The sequence below is a fragment of the Muscardinus avellanarius genome, assembly GCF_963383645.1.
Source record: "Muscardinus avellanarius genome assembly, chromosome: 15".
Classification (NCBI taxonomy): domain Eukaryota; kingdom Metazoa; phylum Chordata; class Mammalia; order Rodentia; family Gliridae; genus Muscardinus; species Muscardinus avellanarius.
This window is the reverse complement of record NC_137801.1, coordinates 5,888,278-5,911,795: the sequence shown is the minus strand read 5'-3', so window position 1 is coordinate 5,911,795 and position 23,518 is coordinate 5,888,278. Positions and strand designations below refer to the sequence as shown.

The 23,518-nt window shown below is 43.9% G+C and overlaps 1 protein-coding gene across 14 annotated transcripts in view; it reads left to right on the top strand.

Annotated features, from left to right (window-relative positions):
• The window catches only part of KIDINS220 (kinase D interacting substrate 220), a gene marked incomplete at both ends in the record, with an annotated part of 94,316 nt that overhangs the window by 17,318 nt on the left and 53,480 nt on the right, over positions 1 to 23,518 (top strand). For all 14 annotated transcript variants that reach the window (XM_080712001.1, XM_080711999.1, XM_080712000.1 and 11 more), the window contains 13 exons: positions 1,723 to 1,920; positions 3,810 to 3,908; positions 6,576 to 6,674; positions 8,118 to 8,216; positions 10,271 to 10,448; positions 12,005 to 12,169; positions 13,530 to 13,709; positions 14,247 to 14,412; positions 16,891 to 17,042; positions 17,213 to 17,502; positions 20,358 to 20,498; positions 21,390 to 21,633; positions 21,790 to 21,878. In XM_080712001.1, coding sequence (XP_080568127.1) covers positions 1,723 to 1,920; positions 3,810 to 3,908; positions 6,576 to 6,674; positions 8,118 to 8,216; positions 10,271 to 10,448; positions 12,005 to 12,169; positions 13,530 to 13,709; positions 14,247 to 14,412; positions 16,891 to 17,042; positions 17,213 to 17,502; positions 20,358 to 20,498; positions 21,390 to 21,633; positions 21,790 to 21,878 — 2,100 coding nt within the window. The remainder of the gene's footprint in view (positions 1 to 1,722; positions 1,921 to 3,809; positions 3,909 to 6,575; positions 6,675 to 8,117; positions 8,217 to 10,270; positions 10,449 to 12,004; positions 12,170 to 13,529; positions 13,710 to 14,246; positions 14,413 to 16,890; positions 17,043 to 17,212; positions 17,503 to 20,357; positions 20,499 to 21,389; positions 21,634 to 21,789; positions 21,879 to 23,518) is intronic.

Here is a 23,518-nt window from a genome sequence, read left to right as displayed (position 1 = left end):
AGAGAGACCCTGTTTCGAAATAAAGAATAAAAAGCAGGGTTGGGCATGTAGCTTTGAGATAAATGGCTCTGAGTTCCATCCCCAGGACTGCAAAAAAAAAAAAAAAAAAAAAAAAAATAGAGCTGGAGGTGCAGCTTAGAGGTAGAATGCCCTTGGGTTCAATCCCCAGTACCCCAAAAACAAAACAAAACAAAACAGACAAACAAACAAAAAAACCAAAACAGTAAATTGTTAAAAACCTAGATGCTTAAAAATCGGTTAAGTATATCTTACTGGCAGTTGATCAGGTCCTTCTTGAGCACCGGCTTCTTACCCAGCCTTGACCAAAAGTGTTGGAGAAACCAGAGAAACCTCTTAATTGCTTTTTCTTGAGTTTATAAGAATACACAGAACCAGCATTTACGTGTAAGAAACAGTCAAAGTGCAGATCGCCATCTGCACAACGATAGCATGTGAGCTGCGTCATAGGAGGCTTCTCAGAAGAGACACTGCCACGTGCATGGCCGCGTGGAGCAGGAGGGAGCTGTTCACCTCACACTGATTCCCTGGAGCAGCTTAGCCTTCCCTCTGCTTTCCATACTGGCCGCACCAACCGCTGCCCGCCAGGAGCACGCCGTATTTTCTCTCTGGAGGGGCAGCATTCCTAGGCAGCCGCGTGGCACGTCTTCCCCTTGAGTCCTTCCTGGACAGGACCAGTGGGCGAGTGGCTTGTCTCGGAGGTGACTGACTGCTAAGGAATTCCAGAAAGCTAGGGGGTTTTAATATGAGAGGGAATGTGGCTTAATTGATGTGCAGTTTTTAACAGAACTACTCAAAATAAGTAATTCTTTTTTTTTTTTTTTTTTGGTACTGGGGTTCCTGGAAGCCCTTCTACCTCCAGGCTACACTCCCAGACCTATTTTTTTTTATATTTTTTGTTTGGAAACAGGGTCTCTTAAGCCAGCGAGGCTGGCTCTGAACCAGTGTGATCCTCCTGTCTCCGCCTCCCAAGTGTGGGGATTACAAGCGTGCGCCACCACGCCCGGCAGTAATTCTTATTTATTTGTTTTTGAAAATGTGATTTCAGAAGCATATATCACATATTTCTTGAATTATCCTATAGCTATTAATGTATTGTTCTACTTCAGTTTTTCCTATAGGCTTTATTATAAAAAATTTTTAGTTTGAAGTTTAATTCACCTTACTTTGAATTACTTAATTTATGTGTTTGATTTTAAGTTATTCTGTCAACTATTTTGTACTTCTTACATTAGTGAGGTTTGTTCATTGTAAATGAGTTCAGTTCCAGATTATTATGTAAAAGAGTTGAACCTTTTAATAATCCTATTGACTCAAGAGAATATATCTGAAAAAACTGAAAATATACCTCCTGGCTACTTTCAGTATGTGTCTGGTTATTTATATTGGCATTTTATTATCAGAAATAATAAGAGAGCCGGGCGTAGTGGCGCACGCTTGTAATCCCCGCGCTTGGGAGGCAGAGACAGGAGGATCGCACAGGTTCGAAGCCAGCCGCGCGCGCTGGCTTAGGAGACCCTGTTTCCAAATAAAAATGTAAAAATAGGTCTGGGAGTGTAGCCCAGAGGCAGAAGGGCTTCCAGGAACCCCAGTACCACCAAAAAAAAAAAAAAAAGAAATAATAAGAGGCCACATATTTGTAAACATCAGTGTTTTGATGATGGTATGAATCACAAGCTAATTTCTCGGGCATATGTTTTTTAGAATTCAATGACTGCACTTATTGTGGCAGTGAAGGGAGGCTACACACATTCAGTAAAAGAAATCTTGAAGAGGAATCCAAATGTCAATCTAACAGATAAAGATGGAAACACAGCTCTGATGATAGCGTCAAAGGAGGGCCACACGGAGATTGTGCAGGACCTGCTCGATGCTGGGACGTACGTGAACATACCTGACCGGGTAGGTGACTTCCTGAGGTCTGGCTGCAGTGGTGGTGTGGCTGGGAGTTGCCTGAGCTGCTGCTCACCCCTCCCGGGATTCTTCTGCATGAGTTGGCTGCTTCCGTGATGCTTCATTTTCTACCTCTGAAACCAGTACGTTCAAGTCAGTCTTTTTGAACAACATCCATTCTTATTTTTGTCAAATAATTTTGTTACCAAAAACATCACATGTACGCTTAGTCTGTAACTGTCTTTGATCTTACCACAGGTGTTTTCAACAGTTGTTACATAGTTCCAGGACTTAAAGTGGCTCCTTTACGCTTAAGGCTTTCAAAATTCTTTTGTTGCCTGGCCTCTCTGAGCTCACATCTGTATACAAAGCTACTTGTGAACTTTGTACTTGAATGTCTGTCCGATGGGCTTTTTAAACTAAGGGAGTGTCTTCCCCCAAGCCATTTTTCTTCCTCATCTCAGCAAAGGATGCCACAGTCCACCCTGCTGTTAAAGCCCCAGTCCCTGGACATTTGCCTGGATCTCTGTCTTTTCCTCACCTACCCGTCCAGTTCTCTTCATTATACTTCAAGACTTGTCCTTTATCTGTTCACTCTTTTTTTTTTTTTTTTTTTTTTGGTGGTACTAGGGTTCCAGGAAACCCTTCTACCTCCGGGCTACACTCCCAGACCTATTTTTTAATATATATTTTAATTGGAAACAGGGTCTCTTACGCCAGCGCGGCTGGCTTCGAACCTGCGTAATCCTCCTGTCTCCGCCTCCCAAGTGTGGGGGATTACAAGCGTGCGCCACCACGCCCACATATCGGTCCACTCTTTTTATCTCCATTACCACCTCCCCAGCCCAAGCCAACATCTCCCAGTGTCACACATTGTGACTGCGTTCTCTGGTTTCCTTGAATTTATTCTTTATTCTAGCCTCAGTTATCTTGAAAACAGTAAACCTCACACGTAGTCCTTTGTTGGACGACATCCAAGTACTGGGATTACAGGTGTGTGCCACCAGGCCTGGCTCCTGGCTCCAAAGGGTTTGAACATTCTTTTAAGCACAATTTTGTCTTTAATTCCATTTATGCTGCATTGGATTAAAAATTGTGGCCTGTACATTTTTAATCTTAAGGATTTACTGAGATGTTTTTTTCAGTGCCTAGTATCGATCGATGTTCCATACATAACACCGAGACGGACTGACATTCTCACATATGCACCTAGTATCCGTGGAAGTCTTTCCTTCAGTATTTTCCCCCCTGCTCCCTCTCTCCAGTGGGGCTTCTCCATTATCTGGAGTCCCTCCTGTATCCCGATCACTCCCGGCTTCCGCATACGAGAGAACACGGCCCTCTCACTCTCTGAGCCTGGCTCGTCTCACTTAACGCAGTGTTCTCCAGGTCCGTCATTTTGTTCTTCTTGATTGCTGAGTAGAATTCCATTGTGCATATCCCATAATTTTGTGATCGGTTCATCTGTTGATAGACACCCAGGTTGGTCCCATAATTTAGGTTTTGTGAATTGTACTGCCGTGAACATGGATATGCATGTATCACTGTAATAGTCTGATTTCATTCTCTGGTGGACTTTTTATTATGTAATTTCCAAATATTCATTTGACTCATTGACAATCACAGTGTCTTTAATTTATACCTATAAACTTCTTTCAAAGAGAATAGATTTTTGTTCTGGGTACTTTGTGTTTCTCAATTTTTGTCATGTTATTTCATGAATTCTCATTTTGAAGACTCTCCCTTACTCTGAGGACTGTTAATATCAGATATTATTAGTTAAATTTTTTTCTTACTTAGAGGTAAATACTCCTTGTAAGAAAATTTCAGGTAAATCTTAATTTCAAAGCAGCGCTTATATCTTCTCATCATCGACCTGCCTTGTTTTGTCTTCTTAGAGTGGGGACACTGTATTGATTGGTGCTGTCAGAGGCGGGCATGTTGAAATTGTTCGAGCACTTCTCCAAAAATATGCTGACATTGATATTCGAGGGCAGGTATGTATGGTTATAGTGCAGTTGTTGTCTGGGAGTATGATTAGTGGTATATGTTGGCTGATTGTAATATTCTTCCAACTTGTCTATTGAGATAAACTATAAGCCCTGATATGTAATGAATATATATTATTATTATCATATCTCACTGCCTTTATGATGAAGTTTTTATGTTAATGTCAAGTGATATCCAAGTAGAAGTAAACTAAAAGGAAGCTCATTCTTTTAGAATATACCTTCCTTACTCACATGAATACATTGAGCCCATTTGTTTGTGGTTCATAGACAGATGGTAGCATGTGCGTGTGTGGTCCTTATTTATTTAGTGTTTTTACCCTGTTATGTTTTATTTATCCATGTGCTGTTCTCGTTTTATTTCTCCTCTTTCCCATTCTGCTGGCCTCTCTTAGGGCCTCTTACAGTGCCTATGGTCCTGGCTTTAGGCAGTCACAGCCTACAGAACATTAAAGGTGATTAATTGTAGCTAGCTGCCGGGGCTTTAGTGCAGTGGCTGGGTGGGTGCCTAGCATGCACACGGTCTTGGGTTCCATCTCCACACTGCACACACACATACACACGCATGGAAGATTCTCGATACGCCAGAACCCTTGCCCAAAGTTGTGAATTTAATATTTCAAGACCTTTAGAGTGAAAAGTTGTTTGGTAGCCCATTTTGTACAGTAACTTTCTCTCTATTTTTTTTATATTTAGCCCTAAATATCTTGTATCCAAAGCTGTTTTTTTTTTTTTTTTTTTTTTTTTTTGGTGGTACTGGGGGTGGAACCCAGGGGCTTTCTACCTCTGGGCTATACTCCCAGACTTTTTTTTTATATTTTATTTGGAAACAGGGTCTCACTAAGTTGCTGAGAGCCTCACTAAGTAGCTGAGGCTGGCTTCAAACCAATGTGATCCTCCTATCTCAGCCTCCCAAGCTCAGGGATGACAAGCGTGCGCCACCACGCCTGGTGTCCAAAGCTGTTTTTTAATCAAAGTAAACTTATGTCTCATGCTATAGGAAAGTTAACATGGGGCCTTTGTCCTTAAGAAACACATATTTTAAGGCCGGCTGCGGTGGCACACACTTGTAATCTCACATTCAGGAGGTGGAGACTAGAGGATCGTGCTTCGTGGACAGCCTCAGCTGCTTAGTGAGGCCCTTCACAACCCAGTGAGACCCTGTTTCAAATGTAAAAAGGACTAAAAATAGGGCGAGGGGTGTAGTAGCTCAGAGGTACGATGCCCCTGGGTTCCATCCCCAGTACCACAAAAACAAAAGAAACACATATTTTATTTTGGAAGATTTTAGTTCATTTGCTTTATGTCTATTTTTATGCCTCTACATTAACATAAAAAGTCAAGTCATAGAATGATACGTGATGGATTGTGAAAGGTCCAGCTACGAGTCTTGATGTGGGGGAGACGATATTAGGAAGGCTTCCCAGAGGACATAGGACTGGAGCCAAGTGTCAAGATGAGTTCGGTTTTGAGAGGTAGATGAAGGGAAGGCTGGGTGTTTAGGCAGAGGCAGCGGTGATAGCATGAGAAGACTCAAGAAGACAAGGAAGCGAAGAACCGTGCTCCTGCCTGAGCCGGTCCCGGTGGTTGAGATGCTGGGGTGGAGGAGGTAGAAATGGAAGTGGAAAGGTCAGAGAGCTGTGGGCCACACTGAGAACGCTGGGCAGTGAGTGAGTGAGTAAGTGCGTGTGTGTGTGTTGTGTGTGTGTGTGTGTGTGTGTGTGTGTGTGTGTGTGTGTGTGGCACTGGGAACTGAACCCAGGGCCATCTGTCTCTGAGCTACACTTCCAGCCCTATTTCTTTTTATTTTGAAACAGGGTCTCACTAGGTTGATGAGAGCCTCACTACTTCCCGAGGCTGACTTTAAACATGCGATCCTCCTGTCTCAGCCTCCCAAGTACTGGGATTACAAAAGTGTGCCACCATTCCTGGCTTAGTATATGTTTTTCAGAATAGAACCTCCATCTGAGAAATTCTGGAATAGAAAACAACATGACAGCTGTAAAGAAATCATTATCTTTTGGGTTACAGTCATGTTTTCACTCAAGATGGCTTCTAGATCATCTTTCTTAGAATTTTCCCTGATTGTTTTGTTTCTGTCAACCCTGTTTCCCTGTGTTTAAATCAACTTTTGTTCTCCAGCTGTACTCTCCAGATCTATGGGGATCAATATTTGGTTTCTGAGCTAGCTAGGATGTTAAGGGACCTATCCAATTAAGACAGTATTGGATGCAGAGTGGATAGAAATTAAGAAAGCTAAAAATGGTAATACCTCATGTTTGCAAAGTATATTCTTACACATTATCTTTTGAGAAAACGGGAAGGTACATTATTTCATATTATAGAGTATTTCAGTGGTGTATCCAAGGTCACAGAGCTTAGGTATTGATTTCTAACCCAGTATATGTTGAAATCTCATTCATTACAAAAGTGTAATTGACTTTATTAACTATGTCGATAGAGGGTTGCTATTTGGTGCGTCATGTCACGGTGAGCTTCTTTCAAAAGCAGTTTCTCAAAAACAAATATTCTTTCCCACCATGGCATCTATTGGAATAGCTTCCGGCAGAGATATTGGTGATGTATCTGTTTACAAGTCGCGGGTCTTAATGTGTATCTTACATGAAGTGATTATTGTTTTTCTTATTTACACAGGACAATAAAACTGCTCTGTACTGGGCTGTTGAAAAGGGGAACGCGACCATGGTGAGGGACATCTTACAGTGCAACCCCGACACTGAGATCTGCACAAGGGTACGGTGGCCGTCCTGTTCTCGCCGTGCCTCACACCCAGTACCGGGACTGCTTATTCTTTTCAATCATATGTTTGATTTTAAGGTTATATGGATTTTACTGGTAATGCTTTGTTTTCAGTTGAAGAGTAATTTTGTTTCCTTTTAGGAGTTCTATATTCCTAGCACATTGCAGTGTGTAATTTGTTGCTCAAATACTTTTTGGAAAGTACACTGTCAAGTATTCATAAATGGTGGGCTGATCACGTTCCTATATGGAATGCATGTGAAGCCAGGTGTGGTGGTGCATGCTCGTAATTCCAATACTTGGAAGGCTGAGACAGGAGGATCACAAGAGACAGGAGATCTCGGGTTCGCGGCCAGCCTCAGTTACTTAGTGAGGCCCTTTGAAACTCAGTGAGACTCTGTTTCGAAACAAAGAATAAAAAAAATAGGACTGGGTGCTTAGCTTGGAGGTAGAGCGTCCCTGGGTTCAGTCCCCAGTAGTACCAAAAAGATAAAAAATAAAAATAAACAGTATTGTGAGTGGTTGTTGGTTCCTCAAACCAACCATTTTACCCTTTTTTACTCAAATTGTGTGAAGATTACAAAATTAAATAAAGACTTTGTCTTTAGCTGTATGTGTAATATTTTTCCATGGAGAAATCCCAAACAAACCATGGACTTCTGGATTGAAATGGCAAGGATTCTTAATGAAAACACCAAAGTTATGGAGCCATCTGTGACACCATTCTCTTTTACCTGCTTGGGACCTGGATCAGCCTATTTCTAAATCAGTAATCGTCTCTCCAGTTCCCCAGGACGGAAAATTTTCTGGGACATCTGCTGGTTTGTTGCGGCTCTTTGACCACTGTTTTTCTTTCTGTTCTGCAAACCTATTTTGGCCTCTGCGACTATGTGTGGCTTCTGACCAGGTTTTTGTCTTTCCTGATTTAGTGATGAATTCTTATCTCTTATTTTGCTTCGTTTGGTTTTGAGGGCTATCATGAACTCTTCTGAGGTTTTCCAAAGGCAAACTTCTTATATTGAATGTGTTTTTCCTGTTATAAAGAGGTCCATAGGTTCATCTATGTTTCTGAAAACTCTAGGTGCTGGCTGGTTTGGAAGGGTTGGTGGCGGGGGGAGAATGAGAAGGGGAAGAAACCTGCCCGGAGCTCAGTCCTGGAGCCGCGGCATTGGCTGGGCACCTCTGCAGCAGATGTGGCTGAGGAGCAGGCGGTGTTCTTCCTGTGCCTGGCCGAGTGACACGAAGTCACTGGATACAAACAAGTGGCTGTGGAAGGCAAAGCACTTGGCCTGCTGGTTTTTAAACTATATTTTTGATAACATTTTAAATATAGACCGCTAATCAGAGTTAGATATTTCTTGAGATGTTTATTTGTATGGCATCAAACACCTAGGAGTAAGGTTATTAACCTGGTAAACCTTTTTCTTTACGCCACAGGATGGTGAAACACCACTGATCAAGGCCACCAAGATGAGAAATATCGAAGTCGTGGAGCTGCTGCTGGATAAAGGAGCGAAGGTGTCAGCTATAGACAAGGTAAAACTCTGTGCAGAAAGAAGAACACTCGCACCGACGGGGTCGGATTTCACGGTATACAGAGGGACAGTGCTTGCTGGGATCTCTGTGGGGCTCAGATGCCCGTCTAGCAGTGTGCTGAGAAGTGGGCAGGCTCAGTGTGATACCGCAGACACCGCTGCGGATGTCCTCTTATGGCTCTTACCACCGGTGGGGGTCTGCCTTGACCACTACACGGGGAGGACATCATCAGGGATAGAGCTTGTTGCAGATAAACAAGGGGAAAGACTCCGGCGGGGCTGGAGAAGACAGACTCTCAAAGCAGATTGGCATTAACGTTCGCTCCCAGGAGGTGGAATATTTGTTCTCTTGTGTGTCCTTACTATAACCTTTTGAGAAGTTTTATGTTTTTCACTATTAGTACAGAATCTTCAATGCTCTGTGTATTGATTCCTGGCTGCAGCTTGTTCTTGTTCTGAACGGACTGAGTGTGTTGGGGCGTTAGTGTCTTGCCTTTTCAGAAACGGGTGGAAATGCTGCTGCTCTTGTACCTTCCCACGGGTCTGGGCTGGCGAGGCGGGGTCGAGCGGGGACGTGGCGATGGTGAAGCCGGGTTAGTCTGAGGACTGACGTGACCTTTCGGAGGCTGTGGCCAGCTGGCATTGAGAAGCATGGGACTAGAACTGGGGCAAGAAATGCAGGCTGGGGGTGTAGCTATGGCACTGGGTTTCTGGGGCGGGAAAGCTGCATGGAGTGGGGAGGATCCGTGTAAAGCAAGATGGAGCTGAGGCCACACTCACCGCGTCGACGGGAGGGGCTGTGTTAGAGTTGGGTTGATCGTGCTTCTTTATCCAGTCTCTTCCTTTTACAACCTCGGCTACTTAAGGCCAGACCCGCCCTGTCTTGAACTGTATGTTCTCCAAAGAACCCAGCGCAGAAAGTGCTGGACATTAGTGAGCTCAGCGGGTTGTTGTTGAGCCGCATTTAAAACATCGCAGGAGAGCCCGTAGGAGCAGACCTGAGAACGAAGGGAAAATCAGGGTAAGGTTGTGCCACAGAGAGCCTCAGGAAGGGCGCTGAGGACCATTCTTCGTGGGACGGGGAGGGGAGAGAGGGATGGGAACTGGGGATTTTTTGTTTGGGTACTGGGGATTGAACCTAGGGCATTCTACCTCTGAGCCTTACCCTCAGCCTTATTTTTCATTCTTTATTTTGGAACAGGGTCTCTCTAAGTTGTGGAAGGCCTCACTAAGTAGCTGAGGCTGGCCACAAGCCTGCAATCTTCCTGTCTCAGCCTCCCAAGTACTGGGATTACAAGTGTGCACTACCACACCTGGCTCGAGAACAGGGAATTTAATTCACTAGGTTTTGGGGAGGTAGTTCTCAGCAAGAAGAAATAAACAGGAGAGCTCTTTGCAGACTGAAGAGGTCTTTTTTTCACATAAGTTTCTGGGTGTTGGACAGGAACACCAACATGATTGGAGATCCTAATAAGGGAGGAAGGTAGGCTGATGCTAGGGAAAGAGAGAGGTAAGGAGAGCAGAGGAGACTAGGGGCGGAGACGGGAAGGCTGCGGCATCCTGGGCTTGGTGGAGGATGTGCAGTGATGGGGTCAGGGCCGCTGTCACGGCAGGTGTTGACAGTGGCCAGAGGAGCCGCGAGACACTCCTGTCAGAGGGGCTTGGCCTGAAAGCCCATGGCAGGCTGAGGAATAGACTGTGCATTAGCTGAGGAAGGCGGTTGACGTCTTTGGAGGACGGAGGATACTGAAGAGCTGCATCCTGGCCGGGGAGGAGTACTGGGGGAAGCCCGCGCCTCCTCCTTGAGTGTGCCGAGGTGGGAGAAGGATGACCTTTATTCTATGTGGCCGGGGAGAAATCGGTACTGAAAGCCAGAAAGGAATTAAAGAGGCTGTGGGGAAGCTGGAGATAAAATTTCTGTTATGTATGTACGCTACAAGAAAAATATGAAAAGTTCAGACTTTGTTATTTTACAGAAGCATGAAAATTGTGACTCCACTTATACTGCGTATGAACGTGTGAGCATTCAGGCGCCCGCTCGTTATTATTTTACAGAAAGGAGACACTCCCCTGCATATTGCTATTCGAGGAAGAAGTCGGAAACTGGCAGAGCTTCTTTTAAGAAACCCCAAGGATGGGCGGTTACTTTACAGGCCCAACAAAGCTGGCGAGACTCCCTACAACATTGACTGCAGCCATCAGAAAAGCATTTTAACTCAAATTTTTGGAGCCAGTAAGTTCTGAGTTTTGTCCCTACCTGACCTTTCAAATAAAGAATGTTCCATTAAAAACAAAAAATAAGAGGCCGGCTTTGGCCATTGCCACTTAACTGGAGAATAGAAAAGTTAAAGAAGTTATTATTTTACTGTGGAAAAAATAGTCCTCCCGGTCTGAAATTATTCTGCATTGCATTATAGCATTGGATGGCATTCTAGGTTAAGTCCACCGAGCCACTCATCAGCTCATTTTCTGCCAGTCTCTCCCCATCCACCAGCTGGGCTCGTTTTCTTCTCAAGGCTCTCTGTCCCTGGGCAGCAGAGCACTCACAGTCCTTACTCTGTGGCCCGCCCACCCAAGGCTACGCCTTCTCTGTCCCTATTTTTTTGTTTCTTTGTTTTGAAGCTGGGTGCTACGATTCACATACTCTTCTTTGCCTATGACCATGTTTTCAAGAATTTTCCATTCAAAATTTAGATATTTTTGTAATTTATTCTTCAGTCTCTTCTTACAGTTCTGACCTTATTTGTTTGTCTTACTTATCTATTTAGTACTGGGGATTAGATTCCGTGTTGCTCTGCCCCCGAGCCCCATTGCACAGGGTCTTCCGTGTTGCCAGGCTGTCCTCAAGCTTTGATCCTCCTGCCTGGGCCTCTGAAGTGGCTGGGATTACTAGCCTGTGCCACTGTGTCCAGCTTCGTGGGACTTTTCTTACATTTATGGCCTTACTTATTGAGAAGAAAGACCTTTTCCAATAAAGATTTTTAAAAGTTCCTAGTATATTTTGTTCTACAACCTTTATGGTATTACTTTTCATAAGTACTTTTCAACATTTTGGAAATAGGAATTTTGTTGAGGCGAATAGGTATATAGCATTTTCTTTTTTAACTAAAGGATGACTGAACTCTCCAACACCATTCACTAACTTAGGCTTCCTCAACTGATTGGGAACATCTTTTATGCAAGTGTGCTATACAAGTTCCGGGATCTTCTCATTACCGTAGAATTTTTCTTTAATAACAGGTCCCCTTCTGTAGTCTTTGAAGTTTCTTTCTTAGCTATTCTTATTAGTTCTTCTTGCTTTTCTATTAAAAATATCTCATGGGTTCTGATTGGAATTACCTAAAAGTAATAGACTAATTTGGGGGAGAATTAGTATATTTCAGTTATTGCATCTTTCTACGAGGAGCTATAGAAGATTTCTTTTTTTCTCTGATTTTCCATTGTTTTCTTAACACTTTTTAATATTATGTAGGTGTTATGCATTCTCAAATGCACGTTGTTCCACATTTTCATATTTCAGAAATTGGAATGTCTTATAGATGATGGATAGGAAAGCATTTGGTCACAGTTTGACAGCAGTTTTTCTTTTATACATAAAAATAATGTATCTTATATCAATAGTTCCATGATATATGGTATTCACTGAAGAATCTCTGAACCTATGTTTTCATAGCTCTAAACATTTAAACTAAGTTTTCCCCTCTAATAAGCAGTTAGTAAGTGAGGATGGATGTTCCTTCCTACTGGTAAGGCCATTGTCTGATGCGAGGCTCTCTTGTGCTTCTACAGGGCACTTGTCTCCTACTGAAACAGACGGCGACATGCTGGGCTACGATTTATACAGTAGCGCCCTGGCAGATATTCTCAGCGAGCCGACCATGCAGCCGCCCATCTGTGTGGGGCTGTACGCACAGTGGGGAAGTGGGAAATCTTTCTTACTCAAGAAACTAGAAGGTAAGGGACACGTCTGGGCAAAGTCTGTACGCGTAATGAAGAGCTCTGTGGATGAGTATGTGTGTTACATGCTTTGCTAAAACGAACGTGAAGGTTTGACTCCCCTACCGACTCTTCCCATGGTCATTTGAGCTTCTGAACTTTCTAAAACACATCCAGTGTTTGCTGAAATCAGGTGAGCCCTTGGTAGCGGGTCTCCGGCCCTCCATGCTGGTCACCGGCCAGCCTGGCCTCTGCGCTCGCTGCCGCCAATAGGACCGTGCACTCCAGAATCACAGACCTGACCGTTTTCCTGACTTGGTCCCTCTATTAAGAGCATCCCAGACACACAGCTTTTGCTTAAAGACAGGTTCCAGTGTTGCCTGTGAAGATGGCTTCCAGTTTTATAGAAAGAACAGCTTGTGGAGGCGAATTTGTGCTCAGCACACCTGAAGAACTGTGATTCTGGAATGTGATTGGAGGCCGAGGGTGAGGCGGGCAGTGGTGGTGTGCAGTTTGAAGAAATAAAGTATTGTTTTTATTTTTGTACATGGAAAAGAGATTTCTTTTTCTGGTTTTCTATAATCTTTAGTAGCAGTTTATAACATTCTTTATATAAGTAGACATACTAAATTTATTCTTATATACTAATGTGTATTTTTATTATTATATTTTGCTTACTAAAATGCACAGTGGTGCCACATTTTAATATTTCTGAAATTAGACTGTGTCTTGTAAGTGATGGATAAGACAGCATTACATCACAATTTGGCAGCACTTTTTTAGTTGTACATAAAACTAATGCAGTTTATATCAACAGGTAGTGCCATGAAATATAGTATTTATCTAAGATTCTCTGAACCTGTTGTAAAATAAATCTAATCTTTAAAATAAATGTTTTGAGCCGGGCGTGGTGGCGCACGCTTGTAATCCCCGCGCTTGGGAGGCAGAGACAGGAGGATCGCGCAGGTTCGAAGCCAGCCACGCACGCTGGCTTAGGAGACCCTGTTTCCAAATAAAAATGTGAAAATAGGTCTGGGAGTGTAGCCCGGAGGTAGAAGGGCTTCCAGGAACCCCAGTACCACCACCAAAAAAAAAAATGTTTTGTTTGTATAATACAAAACACACAGAAATATTAAAAATGTCGACAGATGGGAGTGAGTTGTGAAAAGGGGTTTGTGCATCCTTAGTGTGTGCCCCTGGGGAACAAGAGCCTTGTTTGTCAAACAAGACCATCTGTGAAGACGGTCAAGTAGCAACATTCTATCCGGGCACTTAGTAAGTGCCCAATAAAACTTTATATCAAAAATGCGGAAATTGAAAATTGATTTAAGAGTTGTATTTCTGAAACAAAACAGGAATCAATTCATTTTTCTTTCAGATGAAATGAAGACCTTTGCTGGACAGCAAATCGAGCCTCTTTTCCAGTTTTCGTGGCTTATCGTATTTATTACCCTGCTGTTTTGTGGAGGGCTTGGCTTATTGTTTGCTTTTACGGTTGACCCAAATCTTGGAATAGCGGTATCACTGAGCTTCCTGGCTCTGTTATATATATTCTTCAGTAAGTCTTTGCTTTTTATCTTTTTCAAAAATAGAGAAAAACATCAAAACAAATTGTTTTACTTAAAACATCGATATCTGTCTCTTAAAACCTATATGTGAGCTGGATGTGGTGGCGCACCCTTGTAATCCCTGCACTTGGGAGGCTGAGACAGGAGGATCGCAAGCCAGCCTCAGCTACTTAGTGAGGTTCTCGGCAACTTAGTGAGACCCTGTTTCCAAATAAAGTATAAAAAATAGGTCTGGGAGTATAGCCCGGAGGTAGAAAGCCTCTGGCTTCCACCCCCAGTACCAAAAAAAAAAAAAAAAAAAGAATAAAAAATAGGGCTGGGAATGTCGCTTGGAGGTAGAATGTCCCTGGGTTCCATTCCTAGTACTACAAACAAACAGACAGACAGACAGACAGACAAACACTATCTGTGACTTAGGACCATAAAAGATTATGTAAGCTTAGCTGTCTACTTAATTTAAGTATTTGAAGAAAAGAAGCTGCCTGAATAATGATTGTTCTTGATACTTTTTGAAAACTGTATTTCAGTTGTCATTTACTTTGGTGGAAGAAGGGAAGGAGAGAGTTGGAACTGGGCCTGGGTCCTCAGTACCAGACTGGCAAGGCACATTGGATATCTGGAACTCCTCTTCAAGCTGATGTTTGTGAACCCACCTGAACTGCCAGAGCAGACTACAAAGGCTTTACCTGTGAGGTGAGTCTGTCCCTTTGGCAGAAGTTACCTTCGTAGGATGAAGGAAAGTTTTTTTTTTTTTTACTTAATAAAATTTATAGTGCGTTATATTCCCCCCAAATTGGTACTTTGAATCTTTTATATGAAAAAAAATATCTGGTCAAATACCTTTGGGGAAAACTTCAAAGTTATCTCCCTCTTCTACATTGTTTTTTTCTATTAAAAAAAAAAAAAAACATGTTTAAGCCAGGTGTGGTGGTACACACTTGTAATCCCAATTCTTGGGGGGCTGAGACAGGAGGACCACAGGTTCGCAGCCAGCCTCATCTACTTAGTGAGGCCCTCCACAAGTTGGTGAAACCCTGTTTCAAAATAAAGAATTAAAAATAGGGCTGGGGGTGTAGCTCAAAGGTAGAATGCCCCTGGGTTCAATCCCCAGCATCACACAAAAAAGTGCTTAACTCTGATTGGCCACATTTTATTTACACATCAATCTTTCTCCCCCCTTTTATCACCTGTTACCATTCTTTGGCACATGCTCTGAAGAGAGCATTGGATTGAGGCTGGAATCCTGGCATCAGGAACTCCAAGTTGGAGCCCTGGCAGCACCTCAAATGAATGTGTGTCTGGAGGAAACCCGGCTCACTTCCCTGGGCTTCTCTTTCTTCATCTCTGGAAAGATATTTATGTCTCTGTCAAGAGTTATTATATTGAATTGGAAATCTGTGAGAAAACAGAGAAACATCTGAAAAACATATAAGCCAAAGAATAAGGGAAAGGTGTAGAGCTCAAGATGAAAGTAAAGAAAACAAAAGAAAGAAAATTAAAAGCTAAAGAAATTCGATAGGAGTTAGCAGAAGACTTAAAGATGCATTGAATTTTAGAATTATAATTTTAGAATTATAATAAGGTATGTAAATTTGAAATGAAAATAGGTCAAGCCAGATGAATATCAAGCCTATGAATACAAAGGAGAAAAATAAAAGTAAAAGCTTATGAGTATGGTCAGCAGCCCTCTGTCTTCTTGGGTTCCCCTCTGCACCTGCAGATTGAACCAACCAATGATCAAAAAGATTAGTACTGAACAAAAGCTCAGAGACTTCCTTCTTTTTATTATTTCTAAACAGTGTAGTATAGCAATTCACATAGAATTTGCATTATATTAGGAATTGTAAGTAATCTGGAGGTGATTTAATATATATAGATGCATATATATGGATACATAGGTCACATGTAAATACTACTGGGCTGTTGTATATAAAGGGCTTGAGTTGGTCCTGGAACTAGTTACTCACAAATATTGAAGGGTTGCTGTAATTAGCAGACAGGATTAAGTATAAAATGTTGACTTTAGTGTTGTTTCTAGGCCAACCTCAGCCACTTAGGGAAACCCGTTTAAAAATAAAAAATAAAATAGGGCTGGGGGTGTATCTCAGAAATAGAATGCCCCTGGCTTCAATCCCTAGTACCACCAAAAAATAAAAAATAAGAAAATAAAAGTGAGAAGCTTGAAAGGAGAAGAATTAAAGGAAAACATAGAATGAAATAATATAATATAAACGAGTGAAAGACTTTTACGGAAAATACATTAAATTAATTCAATAACTTTTTAAAGTTAGAATATACAGTATAGTACAATGTGCTCCCAGATTGTATTTTGGAAGCAATGTTTATCTCTAAATGAAATGAGAATTTAATTTAGATACGGAAAGAGAGCAAGGAACTGGCGCAGAAATAACAGTTCAGAGACTCAAGATACAAATAAGTTATTTTGATGGACAGTTGTGAAAAGAATAGAATATTTTACAACTATCTCTAAATCCCTGCTAGCTATTGAAGCTAGAAATAAAACAAGACGCACAAAACCTTGAGTCTCCAAGTGGCATTGCCGCGTGGCTGTCTCTATTCTGATCTCCTGGTTGGCTCTAGCGAAGCTTCTCCGCGCGCCTCTCTGGCCATGCCCTGACGCGCCCGCACCGCCTCCTCACTGCCCGGTGAGGGCGCCGGAGGTCTGATCTCCTTGTCAGGGCTGCGACCACCTTTCTCCTCTGCCCTTGGAGTTAGGTCATAGAATTCTGCTCCATTTAACTTTTATAACTGCTTTTTCCCCTCAAAGAAGTATATAAGATGTTGAAAGTGGGAAATATCTAATTATAAGATCATTCCCTTTTCAGATTTTTTTTTTTTTTTTTGGGTGATGCTGGGAATTGACCCCATGGGCCTTCTACTTCCGAGCCACACTCTCTGCCCGATTTTATTTCTTATTTAGAAACAAGATCTTGCTAGGTTGCTGAGAGCATCGCTAAGTTGCCAAGCCTGTCTCTGAGCCTGTGATCTCCTGTCTCAGTCTCCCAGGTACCGGGATTACAGGCATGTGCCACCACACCTGGCTCCTCTTCAGATTTTTTAAAGCAAAATTTTGAAAGGCCATCCGTAGAAATGCTATCTGTGAAGATCCTCGTTGCTCTAGGTAGCTAAGTTGTTGTGTTTGGTCCCCAGGTTTCTGTTTACGGATTACAATAGGCTGTCCAGTGTAGGCGGAGAAACTTCTCTGGCCGAAATGATCGCGACCCTCTCAGATGCTTGTGAAAGAGAGTTTGGCTTCCTAGCAACCAGGCTCTTTCGAGTCTTCAAGACGGAAGATTCTCAGGGTAGGACTCGCTTCCGTGTGTCTGAGGGTTGGGGAAGGGTTGACTGTTCCGTCTGTTTTCATGAAAATGTGAGTTGAACATCGGAGTCACCTGAGGCCGCGCCCACAGTGGTGAGGACTTTCTAGAGCCTTCGTACGTGAATAATTGTTAAAGCCCTTTCTTTTGTACAGGGAAGAAGAAATGGAAGAAAACCTGCTGCCTTCCGTCCTTCGTCATCTTCCTTTTCATCCTCGGCTGCATCGTGGCTGGAGTCACGCTCCTGGCCGTCTTCAGAGTGGACCCGAAGCACCTCACGGTCAACGCCGTCCTCATCGCCATAGCGGCTGTGGTGGGCTTGGCCTTCGTGCTCAACTGCCGCACCTGGTGGCAGGTGCTGGACTCGCTGCTGAACTCGCAGAGGAAGCGCCTCCACAGTGCCGCCTCCAAGCTGCACAAGCTGAAGAGCGAAGGGTTCATGAAGGTACGCGCGCACCTGCCACCGCGCACCCTGGGCGTGAGCGCCCGCCGGCCCGCTGGGGCCTTCGGAGGTGTGATCTCTACGCATTAAGGGGCCCCGTCCAGTTAGTGTATTTACTAATTCAGGACCCCTTTCTCAAAGGAGTTTTAGGTTTACGGCTAAATTGGGAGGAAAATGCAGCGATCGGCCCCTTGCCCGCCCCGTGTGCACAGCGTCGTCTTCCGTCCCCCACCCTCCAGCGTGGTACATTTGCTTCAACCGGTGAACCTGCGACCCGTCATAATCCCCAGTGTCTGTCGTTGGCCTCAGGGTTCACTCTTGGTGTTGTACATTTTACGGCTTTCGACAGATAAACTTGTGATGACGCGCAGCTCCTACTGCAGTACTGGACAGAGTATTTTCACTGTCATAAAAGCCTCTGTCCTCCATCCATACATCTCTGTCCTTTCATAACCCCTGGCGACCACTGATCTTTTTATTTCATTTATTTTTATTTATTTATCTTTTGCAGTACTGGGAATTGAACCCTGGGGCATTCTACCTCTGAGCTATACCCCTAACCTTACTTTTTATTCTTTGTTTTGAAACAGGGTTTTGATAAGTTGCGGAGGGCCTCACTAAGTAGCTGAGGCTGGCGGCGAACCTGTGATCCTCCTGTCTCAGCCTCCCAAGTCCTGGGGTTACAAGCTGCGCCGCCAGGCCCAGCGCCACTGATTTTTTTTTAAACTATTTCCATGGTTGTACCTTTTCCAGAATGTCATGTAGTTGGCATCGTATAGGATGTAGCCTCTTCGCTGGGCGTTTTCACTTAGTAATATGTATTTACGTTTCCTCTGTGCTTTTCATGGCATGAACGCTGGTTTCCTTTCAGCACCGAGTCATATCTGTTGCCTAGGTGCACCACAGTCGGCTTATCCATTCTCCTATTGAAAGACATTTTTATTGTCTTAGGTTTGAGAAGTTATGAATACAGTGGCAATAAGTATCTCTGCACATTTTTGTGTAGATGCAAGTTTTCATCTCCTTTGGGTGAATACCAAGGAGCATAATTCCTGGATCAAATGGTAGGACTATGTTTGATTTAATTAGAAGACCCACCATATTGTCTTCCAAAGTATCTATACCACTTTTTCGTTCCCGCCAATCAGTGAGGGACCTGTAACCCCCATTAGGGATTCGGCCCTCACACTGGTGTGCTCTGGCGTCTCATCATCTGACTTGCAGTTCCCTGCTGGCACAGGATGTGGAACGTCTCTTCACATGCTCACTTGCTATCTGTGTGTTTTCTCTGGCAAAGTGTGTGTCTTCAGGCCAGGTGTGATGGCGCATACTTGTAATGACAGCATTTGGGAGGCTGAGACAGGAGGATCGCGGTTTGAGGACAGCCTCAGATACTTAGTGAGGATCCTTGCAACTCAGTGAGACCCTGTTTCAAAAATAAAGCATCAAAATGGGGCTAGGGGTGTAGCTCAAAGGTAGAATGCCCATGGGTTCCATCCCCAGCACTGCAAACAAACAGTTTGTCTTCAGAATAAGACACATATAAGACATATCCAAAATATTTCTTGCTTCAAAATCTATACTGTCTGAAATTAATACAGGTATTCCCACTCCATTTATTTATTTATTTATTTATTTATTTATTTATTTATTTATTTATTCTGGGGATGGAACCCAGGGGCATTCTACCTCTCAGCTACACCTCCATCCCTATCTTTTATTCTTTATTTTGAAACAGGGTCTCACTGAGTTGCAAAGGCTGAGGCTGTCTGCGAACTGCGATCCTCCTGTCTCAGCCTCCGAGTGCTGGGATGACAAGCATGCGCCACCACGCCCGAATTCCTACTCTTTTTATCTGTTTACTTTTAATCTAAATATGTCATTATCCTTGAAGTGGGTTTCTTGTAGATAATATACAGTTGTGTCTTTTTAATCCACTAACAATCTCTATCCTTTTTTTTTTAATGGTACGGTGGCTTGAAACCAGAGGCATTCTACTTTCAAACTGTACCCTTAGCCCCTTTAAAAAAATTTTTTTTTGAAGCAGGATCTTGTTAGTTTGCTCAAAGGCTCACTAAGTTTCTGAGGCTGGCCTTGAACCTGTGATCCTCCTATTTCAGCCTCTCAAGCACTGGAGTTATAGGCAGGCACCATCTTGCTCAGCTAATCTCTGTCTTCAGTGCATTTTAAGCCATTGACGTCAGATGTATATTGCTATATAGAGACTAATGTCTACTGTATTTGCTGCCTTTTTATTTGTTGTGCTTCCTCCTAGATTTTTCCTACCACTTTTTCTGCTCTTTGTGATTTTATTTTATTTATTCATTTATTCATTTATTTTATTATTTTATTTTTTGGTGGTGCTGGGGTTCCTAGAAGCCCTTCTACCTCCGGGCTACATTCCCAGACCTATTTTTATTTTTGGAAACAGGGTCTCTGAAGCCAGCGCGGCTGGCTTCCAACCTGCGCCATCCTCCTGTCTCCAGCTCCCAAGTGCGGGGATGACAAGCGTTTCCACCACGCCCGGCTTCTGCTCTTTGTGATTTTAATTGAGCATTTTACATGATTCCATTTTCTCACTTTTTTAGCATGTGAGTTATACTTGTTTTTTTTAGTGGTTGCCGTAGAGTTTGCAGTATACATTTATAACTAATCTGAGCTCGCTTTCAGTAATATTACACCACTTTTGGTAGTGTGTATCTACACACAATAATCCTAATTCCTCCCTCCCATCTCTTGTATCATTGCTATAATTAATTTTACACACACACACACACACACACACACACACACACACACACACACACGTTTGCCCTTCCCCTGTCTTCAGTGTGTTTTGTATCCTGTGCTCCCTGTAGGTTCTGAAGTGGGAGGTAGAGTTGATGGCCAGGATGGCCAAAACCATCGACAGCTTCACTCAGAACCAGACAAGGCTGGTGGTCATCATTGACGGGTTAGACGCCTGTGAGCAAGACAAAGTCCTTCAGATGCTGGACACGGTGCGTTCCACCCATCTTGAAACTCATCACTGTGGTGACCGCGTGTGGCGGGAGGACGCCTGGCTTCGCAAGTACCTCACACAGAGGTCGACTGGGCGCTGCATCTGAGCAGTGCTGGTTTCTCTCCTGATTTTCTCCTTTGTGAAAACACAACCATTCTTTTTTTTTTTTCTTTCTTTCTTTAGGTACTGGGGATGGAACCCGGGGGGGCATTCTACCTCTGAGCTACACCCCCAGCCCTATTTTTTATTCTTTATTTTGGAACAGGGTCTCACTAAGTTGTGGAGGCCTAAGTTGCTGAGGCTGGCTGAGAACCTGCGATCCTCCTGTCTCAGCCTCCCAAGTATTGGGATTACACATGTACACCACCAAGCCCGGCTAAAACAACCGTTCCTTATGCAGACGTATAGCAAGAGTAAACTTTTCATCAGGAAGATGTTTGTGTAATTTTAGCGTAATGGCAGATAAGCATTGCCACGATTTCAGTGGAATGGCAGGGTGAGTACAGCCAATGGAAGGTCTCTTAAGTCCAGTCGTGGCAGAGGTGACTAGATTCAAGGATGACAGAGGGGAGCCCCAGAATTTGTGCCATTTTTGTTAGACTCTGTGTAAAGTGTGTTATCAACACCAGCAGTATCACTGTGGCCAGGACCTCACATGAATTCACGAATGTCCCTCACGTGTGTTGATCTGACCTCTGTGCAGACTGCAAGGATCTCAGAGGAGGAGAATAGCAATTTTCTTTGCAGGGTTGTCACCATCAGATGCCAGATGGATGAAAAATGAACACTACTTTATAAATGTCATCACCAAAGTATAGTAAAGAGTTTGAAAGATATTGTTTGGGATAATTTAGATTTATGTCACAACTGCACCTTTCTTCTATTACAGGTCCGAGTTCTGTTTTCAAAAGGCCCATTCATTGCCATTTTTGCAAGTGACCCGCATATTATCATAAAGGCCATTAACCAGAACCTCAATAGCGTGCTTCGAGATTCAAACATAAACGGGCACGACTACATGCGCAACATAGTCCATCTGCCTGTGTTCCTTAATAGTCGTGGACTCAGCGGCGCAAGGAAATTTCTCGTAACTTCAACCACGAATGGGGACATTTCGTGCTCGGATACTGCAGGTGAAGGCCACGCTCCCGGAGGCCTTGGGCTGAGGGCGGTTCTGTAGTTGCTTTTGGTGGCCCTCCTTTTGCCTTGAAAAACACGGTTGGCCTTTCACTCTCTCCAGTAGCACGTATAGCGGGGTTTTAGTGCAAGTGTTCGATGCATTCTTTCAGGGCTACAGGAGGAAGCCGACAGGAGAGTTTCCCAGAACAGCCTCGGGGAGATGACGAAACTGGGGAGCAAGACGGCCCTCAACAGACGGGTGAGACGCCATGGCCTTTACTGCGCAGCCGGTCAACTGTCAGCACCCTCACGGCGCTGGGGATGCAGCCCGGGGCTGGCGCGCACCCCACCCCGAGCCTCCTCTCCTAACCAATTGTTCTTAGCTATGTCCTTGTTTATCTTGCAGTTATTTAAGTAAAATTAGAGTGATGCTACCTAAGTTTTTTTAAAATAAATATTACATTAAGCTTCTCAAATAAACAATATCCTTGGACTCACTTCATCTTCTGCTGTTTCAGGGAATGTCTGCTCCCAGAGCTGGACACTGGGAAGATCTCTGTCCTCTCCCAGCCTTTTTTTAGCCCCATTTTTCTTTTTTTAAGTGTTGGGTTTTTTTTTTTTTTTTTTTTTGGTGGTACTGGGAGTGGAACCCAGAGGCTTTCTACCTCCTGGCTATACTCCCAGACCTATTTTCTATTTTATTTGGAAACAGGGTCTCACTAAGTTGCTGAGAGCCTCACTAAGTAGCCGAGGCTGGCTTCGAACCTGTACAATCCTCCTGTCTCAACCTCCCAAGCGCGGGGATTACAAGCATGCGTCACCACGCCCAGCTAAGTGTTGGGGTTTGAACCAGGGGCATTCTGCCTCTGAGCTACATCCCCAGACCTTTTTATTATTTTGAAACAGGGTTTTACTAATTTGCTGAGGCTTGCCTCAAACCTGGAATCTTGCTGTCTCAGCCCCCCCAGGTACTAGGATTATAGGTGTGCACCACCAAGCCGGCTTAGCCCAGGTTTTGACTCTGATCCTAGACCAGTTGAATGGAAATCTCATAGTCAGATTTAAAAGCTCAGCAAATTATCATCCACTATACTCATTGCAGAGCAGGTTGGGATTATGCCTATTGCCCCCATGGCTGTGGGGAGAAAGGCTTGTGGTGTGGGGAGGCCTGGGCTTTATTTTCTGGCTGGCTTTCTTCCTTGCCTCAAGCTTGCAGTGTCTGCTTTTGCTCTGCCCACACAGTGACTCAGGGCCCTTCCCGGCCACCGTGGGCCTCTCCCGAACGTTCCCGTTGTCCCGGTGCATCCACATCTTGTGTGCGTGGAGTGAGGGCGTGTTCCGTGGTCTGCCTATATACGTTAGGGCGGGACGATGTCTACTTGGGGGAAGTGGTGGTGCTGCTTACGGGCAGCTAACCTGGGCTAGCGTTACAGTTCCTTTTTTTCTGGGTTGCTACCGTTAACTCTGAATATTTCACTTGTGTCTTCGGTGACACTGGCCTTTTGCCTTCGTGCGTCTCTGCCTTAAAAGTATGGGTGTGTCAGTATGGCGAGTGGTGGTCGAGAGTGCGGAGTTCAGAGCAGCCTGTGGCCATCTACAGGTGTCAGTCTCTCTGCTGGGAGTTTGAAACCTTGGGCGCCCCCTGGGTGCATCCGCTGCGCCCTTGCATTGGGTCCTTAGGTGAGGACAGGCTTGGCCCGAGATGGGGTTCCTTCGCACGCCTGCCCTGTAGACCGCCTTTCATTCCTAAGGAGGCGTGACGGTGCTCAGAGCGCCTGTGCCCTCATGAAATTGGTGCACATTTTAAAGTAACCTCAAAGTCAAAATGCTGACTCTAAAAAAGAACAGTGGCATAGTTGCTGTATTGTTTTAAGGTTTCCGTAAGTACTGGGCCATCTA